The sequence below is a fragment of the Nestor notabilis genome, unplaced genomic scaffold, assembly GCF_000696875.1.
Source record: "Nestor notabilis isolate BGI_N333 unplaced genomic scaffold, ASM69687v1 scaffold10962, whole genome shotgun sequence".
Lineage (NCBI taxonomy): Eukaryota > Metazoa > Chordata > Aves > Psittaciformes > Psittacidae > Nestor > Nestor notabilis.
Genome location: NW_009918749.1, coordinates 77,334 through 86,465, shown reverse-complemented (window position 1 = coordinate 86,465; position 9,132 = coordinate 77,334). Strand labels below are relative to the sequence as shown.

General features: G+C 42.5%; 2 protein-coding genes across 2 annotated transcripts; both read left to right on the top strand.

The window, feature by feature from the left end:
* The first annotated feature begins 416 nt into the window (after nucleotides 1-416).
* On the top strand, nucleotides 417-2,722 carry LOC104402106 (arylacetamide deacetylase-like 4). The gene is given in 4 exon segments (XM_010009893.1): nucleotides 417-458; nucleotides 785-1,001; nucleotides 1,203-1,266; nucleotides 1,948-2,722. Coding segments are annotated over 4 exon segments (1,098 nt in total).
* Nucleotides 2,723-3,370: 648 nt separating this feature from the next.
* Nucleotides 3,371-6,374, top strand: LOC104402105 (chromosome unknown open reading frame, human C1orf158). Its single transcript, XM_010009892.1, has 4 exons — nucleotides 3,371-3,505; nucleotides 4,399-4,512; nucleotides 5,316-5,493; nucleotides 6,121-6,374. The coding sequence occupies exons 1-4, from the start codon at nucleotides 3,371-3,373 to the stop codon at nucleotides 6,372-6,374; spliced, it is 681 nt and encodes a 226-aa protein (XP_010008194.1).
* Nucleotides 6,375-9,132: the final 2,758 nt, after the last annotated feature.

The window sequence follows — 9,132 nt, the reverse complement described above, 5'->3', positions numbered from 1 at the left end:
CATTCCATTGTTGTTGTCATGTTGCTATCACAAAGGTGTGCAGGACAATGCTGACAACTGAGTGTGTTCTCCAAGGCAGCCACTTTGAATGGCCTGTATCAAATTTCTGATGTGACACAGGATTCGAGTAATGCAAGTACATTTTTTACAGTCTGTAGGATACGAGAGTTTGGGAAAATTGTTGTGGGTTTGGGGTTTATTCTGAATCAAAGAGCTTTATTTTTATCAGACAACAGGAATCAAATTGCTGTATGTGAAGACTAGATTTTTCAGTATGATTTTTCACATTCCACTGGTTCTGGTATGATAGAAAGTAAAACTAACCCAGGCAAACTTAAATACTGCTTTCTGGCTCCTCTCAGTGAGGGGATCTCTCACTTCCCTAAGACTGGGCATTCCTATCAAGAAAACCAACCATGGAGTCAGTTTTCCTCACTGTTTTCCATGGGTTTATTAAGGTAAATCCCAAGGACAAACAAAGCAATGGGAAGGAGCTCTCCGAGCAGTACTTAGAACACAGGAAGCCATTTAGAGAAGGTTTGTAATACGTCTGCATGGCAATTATCCTCCTCTGTGGACAGCCCTCGTGGTAGTTATTAGTCTACCATCTTGTGCTGTTACTGTTGTATCTTCTTACAGTGTATTTGTATTTTACAACATCATTACCCTTCTTCTGTGTTTAAATTTTACCTGAAATACAGTTCAATGTAAGTATGATGCAGGGGTTTTATACATTGGCTAACTCAAGACTTGTAAAGAAGTTAATTTCTTTTACCTTTAACAGGGAAGGATTTTGGAGAAGACTGGACTTTGCAATCAAATCACATTTGGCCGATACGTGCGACAGGGACGGAAACTAGGGGTGGATCCAAAGCTCTTTATCCAGGATCTGCAGTTTAACAAAGTACCTGTGAGGGTTTATCAGCCTAAAGCTATCTCTGATGGGCGAAGGAGAGCTCTCATCTTCTTTCATGGAGGAGGCTGGGTGTTTGGAAGTCTTGGTAAGATACTTGCTGGAAGGACTGTAGTAATGTAGAAAGAACATTCTCATCTTTCTATAAAACTGAAATAAGAGGAGGGTTCAGCATGGGATTTGGGAGGAAGTCTGAAGACAAAAGCCTGCCTTTCTGGAATGAACATTCCCTAGCTGTCTCAAGGATTAGGGCAATAGCACAGCACTAATGAAAACATTTCTTTTCCAGATACCTATGAAAAAGTATGTCGCTACATATCCAGAGAAAGTGGCTCGGTAGTTACATCTGTTCAGTAAGTGAACCCTGCCCTCTTCTACTCCATTTGGAGGTGATTGTTGCTGTGGTGTCATAGCAGAGCTGCACTGGATTTGGAGATGTGCTTTTTTTTGCAGAGAAATTTCTACTGAATTCAGTGAAGTCCATAAAGAGACAAACAGTGATAATGGAGATTTCATAGCTCGTTACTATTCAGGCCCTGATCCACACAAAAAAGACCCAAATGGAAATATTTGACACACTAAGAAAATTTATAAAAGCCAGTATCTTGAAGCCAAATCATTCTTGTGCCAAACATATGAATAAGATCCTCAAAATAACTGTATTTATTATAGAAAGAGAATAATCACACCATATTACTTTTAACACCTATGAAGCAAAGGCAGAAAATGATTAAATTATCTTGTCAAGGATACACAGGGAGTTTTCAGCATGACTAAGAAATGTACAAAGTCTCACTCAGACTTGTAATCAGAAGAGAATCTTAACGTTACTGAATCCTAGTGACTGAGTTCACAGTTTACAGCTTACCTGCAGTCACTAACTGAGAAACGCCTGCTTAGGGAGTAATGGGTACCCTCACCTAGAGGAAAAACACCCCAAAATGATAGGGCTGGAAGACAGCATAGGATACCATTTCCTGAATAATACCAACAACACTGCCTTCTCTTACTTTGGTTGTCTTTCTGTGTGCTAGGTATCGTTTAGCCCCTGAACACAAATACCCTGCTGCGTATGAAGACTGTCTTAATGCCACCATACACTTCATGAAGAAGGCAGAGCACTATGGTGTGGATCCTGCCAACATAACTGTCTGTGGGGACAGTGCTGGGGGCAATCTGGCAGCTGCTGTTAGCCAGACCCTTGCAGGTAGATCAGACCTCCCCAGCCTGCGTGCTCAGGTCTTGATCTACCCAGGCCTGCAGGCCCTGGACTTCAATTTACCATCCTACCATCAAAATCGAGGGGTCCCTCTCTTATTCCGAGAGCGTGCTGCTTTCTTTGCTCTGCAGTACCTCAATGGGCATGCGCTGCATATGCAAGAGGTCTTGGAGGGCTCTCATATTCCTCCGGATATGAGGCTGAAGTACAGGAAGTGGGTGAGCCCAGATCACATCCCCGAAAAATTTAAGATCAGAGGTGTTAAGCCACATGAGTCCACTGATTTTATTGCTGAAGTTTAGGAGACAGTGAAGAGATTCTGTGAGCCCAACCTGTGCCCGCTGCTGGCCGAAGATGCTGTGATTCAGCAGCTGCCCGAGTCTTTCATCCTGACTTGCGAGTATGATGTGCTGAGGGACGATGGTTTGCTTTACAAGAAGAGACTGGAGGACAATGGTGTTCCAGTGACCTGGTACCACCTCGAGGATGGATTCCATGGAATCATAAGCCTCTATGATTACTGTGGTTTGTCATTCCCATCTGGGAAAAGGGGATTGGACAGCGTTGTTAACTTCCTAAAAAGCTTATAGCAAACATCTTAGATTCCACGAGTCTGTTCTAGGAAAATGTCCTTTTAGGATACTGAATAATCAGGTGATGGGTAGTTAATCAAGAGCAGCCACTAACAATGACAAACAAGGCTCATCAGAACCTCATTCCAGCAGTTAGTTGGAACATGGAATATGCAAACCTTATACAAGCTTGTACCATGCTGCAAGCCCTTATCTTTAGCTTTGTCAATAAAGAAGAACATAATTTTCAATGGACATCCGGTTTGTTCTGCTTCTTTAAAACAAAATTTGTCCATGAAGAGAGACTATGTGTGTGCAGGTGCGTGTGGTGTGGTCTATGGAGGAGTATGTACTTTACATCAGGGTGTTGTGGGACAATAGGCTGTGCTCTGATTCTGAGCTGTATTAGAGAAAATATCCAGCTGATTTTCCTGGAGCCATTGTTTTGGTGAACAGGAAGTAGAATGTGGTTACTGGAACGACAGTCACCGTGGGATAGCAAACACAGATGGTTCTGTGGCTACGCAGTTCTATGCCTCACTCCCATTGCCCAGCACTCGGGCAGGCAGAAGTGGAGCCCCTTTCTGCCCTCGTTTTAGTGCTGGGCTACTGAGTAATCTTTCACCCACGTAACTTGAAGGACAATTCCAACAACCACGAGGGGTGATGTTGTTGAGACGAAGACATATGATAGCATCGCAAAACGATGGCCAGGACTGGTGGAAAATTGAACCCACATATTCCACTAAAGTTCTCATTGGAAACTGGCTGGAAGAGAGGAAAAGGGAAAGATGCAGTCCTGTGGAGGTAGTGTACTGCTGCAGTCGTGAGCTGCAGCCCAGGCTCATGTTGGAAGAGTAAATGAAAGGGAGAAAGATGAGTACCTTGCTTGGCCTACATAATTCTGTTCATGATCTGCCATTCTTCTTCTTAAGTCAGGACAGAGCAAGGCCTGAGCACAGGTTATAATGTGTGGTTCCCACTGCACATAACCTCAGCCAATTAAAAATGCTACAGCTCTGCTTTTGGCAGTCACTTCAGGCTGCTTTACATCTTATATACAACAACAATATATATGCCAACATTAGATAAAAGAGGCTTCATTAACCTGTAAGTTAATATTTACTATTACTTGTATCAGAGGATTTTTTTAACTTGGATATTGGTGTAATTTGCTGGTGTAAACATCTTTCCTCGCAGAGCTGCTTGCAGATTGCATGGCCTGCTTAAGAGCCAAGCAGAATTTCAGTATTAGACATCTGACTTTGTCAAAACATGTCAGTTGGATTCAATAGTAGAGCTGTAGAGGGCAAATCCTCCTGACTCTGCTAAAATGACTTCCTTTAGATTTTTTTTTTCCCCTGGAGCAAAATGCTAGACTATACTGCAGAGGCTGACCTGCTGCAGCAGAAGTGGCAACAAAGGGACAGAACAAACCCCCAAAAAGGGTTTATTAGTTCCTGTGGCAGGGGGAATTGTTTAACACCCATGAATAATTCTTCAAGGGCTGTGCAGTATTTTCCATTTACACCAAGGAATTGATCAGAATTTTACAGTGGTGGGTTATACCAGCTGACTTTACCATGTGAGAAAAAGTACATAACATGGCCTCTGTCCAAGTAAGTGCTTTTTAAATGCAGCTTCTGTAATTATCAGCTTGCCTTAGCTGTACTGAGCATTGTGTATCTCTCTAGTTCAGGAAAGACACTGGGAAACCAAACCACAGCATATACAGAACAGACTTCATTTGCTTCCCAGATCACAAACCAGACCAAATGCTAAGGAGAGCTATGGTGGAAAAACTGGAGGTAAGGAAAAGAAATTTCAAATTAACTTTGTGTGTAAAAGAAGATGCTGCAGCTCCATGGCCAGTTCACAGGATCCAGAGCTCCCTCGCATGTTTGATTCAAGCAGGATGCCTTCCAGAGGTAGCAACAGCACATGCTTCTTCGTACTCTAGGTGTTTCCCAGTCTCTGCCTTGGAGGGTGGCCAGGGGAGATGAAGAAAACCAGCACATTACTACCAGCTAGGACTGGGGATTGTGTCTTCAGGACATTCCCTGGGCTTTAATATGAGCTTGCTGATAAAAGAGGATTATTTCCATCAGCACACCTCCACTTCATAGGAACAAACTGCACTTAAACATGTCCCAGATCTTTCACAATACTTTTCCCACAAGGATCATCTGCTAGAATGTCCCTTTCCTCCAAGGTGCTTCTCCACCCCCAAATATTCTTATCATCTCTCCTGACAGACTGTTGGAAGGTAGTAAACGCAACGCTAGTGCATACTGAAACACTTAAGCAGCACCAGACAATCAGCTTTTCATTTGCAGGCTTCTTAGATGTATCTGCAAATCCATGATGCATGTGTTGAAATGAGACCAATCAGTTCTCATTACATACTGATGTAGTTGCTTAATTTAACTAGAAATTTACTTTACTTGAAATGCAAATGCCCTTATTTTCAGGGATTAAATTCTAAGTAATGTAAGTACTGGCCAAGTTTTATGGTATCACTGGGAGGACAGTCTGGCTCAAAAGCATGCTAAGCCAGCTGGGGGCTGTGTACAAAACCAATCGGTGTGGTTTCATGTACATCTCACTTCAGGGCCTGCCAAGGCAGCACTTCTTCACCCATCATGAGGAGCCAAGAAGCCGCAATTTAGTATCAGAGTATGATGATAAATACAACAGACATGGTTACAACCCTGTGCTGCCTCCCCTCCGCAAGTGGAGTGGACCCAAGTCTTCCTGGATTCCTCAGAAATCAGATTTCCCCATTACTGGTAGGTTTTGGCATTATTAATTCAATCAGATGAAACATGGTGCAGGGGTCAATATATAGACTTAGAGCCAGGAACCTCCTGTTTTAATTCTGTAATGGATTTTGTGGTGAATTTTGGCTGATGTCTTACCCAGTCAGTAGCTTGAAATTTGGATTGATGAAGTGGAAATGTTACCCACACAATACTTAATCACCACAGGAAGCAGTGAAGGGTAGTGCAAATGAACAGATTTCTCTCCCCTATTCAATAATGCAAGACACCAGCTGAAAACAAGGAGAGCTGTGAGACACAACTAGCAGCAGAATTCAGAGAGTATTATTATGTTTCTGAATTTAAGTGTACATTAATGTACATCTCTGTTAACTTTTAAGTATCTACCAGAAAGACTATAAAGAATCAAGACTCCTTATATTTATACAATTAACGCTGTTCTATCAGTATTTAAAAGTGACTTTTCCCTTCCATCCAGAGGGTAGGCACACATGCCCCACGAACAAAAAGATCCATTTTGTCCTTAATCTGCTGTCCAAATAGTACAAGTATTCCCTATGACATCTGTGGAGTAAAACCACCAGGATCAAAAGTTTAATTCTATCATTTCTAACATTCAATCATTTCCTGTCTCAGAACCACCCACCAACTATGGCCTTCTTGAGCACCTGATGAAAAAATGGCACAAGAAAGAAGCTGGGGTGATGAACAGTGTCTACACCATTTCCTATGAAACCCCACAGATTCCTGCTTTAGCTACTCATCATCGGAGACAACCACCTAAAACTCCTGGTCTCCTTCACATGCAGGAAAGTCTTCCCCAGAATGTTAGTGGAACCCTGGACTATGAAAGGCTTAGAAATATCTGCAAGTCATCAGCTGACTGGTGAGAGCCAGCAGAGCAAAGGGACGCCTCTGTCTAAACTGCTTAGGGTGATCTTAAGTACTACTTAATATAGCTTTGCTCATGGACGTGGGAATGATCTGTTCCATGCAGAAGCAATGAGAATTAGGTTATCTAGGCGGAGGGCTGTCTACTAGTTAGAACAAGTTGCTGGTTACATTCTGACTTGCAGATGGCTGGAAAATTTTCAGAGCATATTAAATCACTGAAAAAACAATTTAATCTGTTGGTTTCTAGTCAATTAATAGTTGCAGAAAGGAAAAAACCAAGAGCAGGACTGAACCTGAGAGGATATAAATCTCTTAATTGCTTTGTCCTTGGTTGTGCTTTCCATTTTCACACAGCTTGCTATCTACTTGTTTAAAGAAAGGGTAGAAAAGGAACTTGGGTTATTCTATTATGTGCCTAAAACATCCAAGAATAAAGTAAACATATGGAATGGCTGCCTGCCTAAGGACAAGGGGAACCAAGGTTTCTCCCAGTGCATAAACAAGCAGACCTTGATTGCCCTTGGCTTTACATCCTGAATGGCACTTAGTGGTAGATAAACTGCAGAGTAAACTGCATTAGCCAACCTGACATTACCAAACAGTAAACCTAGAATAAATAGCTGTGGGTGTCCTTTATACTGCTGGATGGGCCACCCTGATACTTTAGTCAGTTGAGAGAGCATGGGAAGAACCTATGTTGAAAGTGCTGGCAGAATCCAAATTCTTACTATACTGCTGTGCAACTTCTGCACCTAAACCACATCTGGTCCTGAGGAGCTATCTGCAAGGTTCAGCTGCTGTTGATCTGAGGCTTAACAATAAACTGGCAGCAAGTTAAAGGCTTAGATTAAATATATCTGGATTTAATTGAGTGTATATTTATCTCTAAATCAATTTTGCTCAAAATTAGCAGTAATATATTTATTTTTAGGAGCAAGATAAAGCATATACCTTAGTCTTGGCATGGACAAGCCTCTGGCCATGGTCTGTACAGAGTTTTACCTCTGTAACATTTCAGTCACTGTGGTTAAAGTTTGCTTTTTCAAGGTTGGATTTTCAACTGAAGGACCCCGATGGTTCAGATGCGTGTGTAGAGCAACAGTGGCACCTATTGGCAAAGTAATTCCTCACCAAGCTGGGAGAGATCCTAAACTGTCTGCGGGGCCCATGAATCAGAAAGCAGCTTTGGTAATGAAGTCTTTTAGAGATGCAAGAGCCCTGATAATAGCAAAGCATCATCTGGCGTTACTTTGGCTTCAAAGCCTCAGGGAGATCAAAGGCAATGAGAAAAAACTGAAAGCAAAAGAGGTGAAAGCAGCCATTGAAACACAGGCAGCTATTAGTGCTGTGCTGCAGAAACATGTTCTCTTGACAAACAGCTTTAAAATAATCCATAAAGAAGACATTCTCACAATGGGACACAAATTAGTCGCTACAGAAATTCTTGTAGCCACAAGGAAGTCCATCCAGATTAACTTTATTACTATGGAAATATGACTATTAAAAATGCATTTTTCTGTTTATTACCCACCTGCTAAGCTTTTAAATGAAAATACCACCCAGGCATGCATCCTAATAACTGTTATGTTATTAGGATGTGTAGAATACAGTTTAGGAAACTATAGAAAGAGTCTTTACTTCATGCAACTCTCAGTTTGCTTAAAAATCTGCTCATCAATCATTCATAGGTATTAAATATTTACAGTAAATGAAACATTTATAGTTATTACCTACTGTGCTTCTAGAATCAAAGCGCATATATGGAAAGAAATGGCCGGATGATGTACAGGGAATTACTGAGATGCACAAGTCCCACCTATGAAGCCTCTGCAAACATTAATTCCCAATCTGGAAGCTGGGCAGCGCTCCCCAGCACAGGTCTAAGATGTTCAACTGCTGAGGCATTTATGAGTAAAATATAAAACTACAACACCGAAAGGGACCACAGCAAGCTCAGTAGCTAAGTAGATGAAATGCATTTTGATAGGGAGATTCTTACACAGACAAATGCACAACTCCACAAGACACGTCAGTTGTGATTAACAACATCCGGGAGTAAAATATCCACTTTGAAGTGTTTAACTGATAAGCTGTTGTCACTTCAGCAATACTGAGCATCCAGCCCAGATAGAAGTCTGATGAGGAAGGGCTGAGGGACTGGGAGGAAGTTTAGTGTGGAGAAGAGAAGGCTCAGGGGGGACCTTATTGCTCTCTGCAACTGCCTGACAGGAGGATGGAGCCAGGAGGGGGCTGGTCTCTGCTCCCAAGGAACAATGGAGGGGACAAGAGGAAACGGCCTCAAGCTGCACCAGGGCAGGTTTAGATGGAGCTGAGGAACAATTCCTTGCCCAGAGGGTGCTCAGGCATTGGAACAGGCTGCCCAGGGCAGTGCTGGAGTCACCGTCCCTGCAAGTGTTCACAGCCCGTGTAGCCGAGGCCTCAGTGCCCTGGGTTAGTGGTGGCCTTGGCAGTGCTGGGAACGGTTGGACTTGAAGAACTTAAAGGTCATTTCCAGCCTGGCTGAATCTGTGATTCTATGATATCTAGTGAGCTTTTTGGTGACTCAAGCCTCAAGCTGAACTGACGACAGGATCCAGGCTTCTCCATCTCTTGATGAAGTTCAGTGAAGGAGGAATCAAACACCTCCTAGCCAGTAACCAAAACTGAATGAACGTATCTCAAACATGTTGCTCAAATATTCTACAAGACAAAATTTCAGACAGAAGAGCACTGATAGTGAAGCTTCCTCCCCCT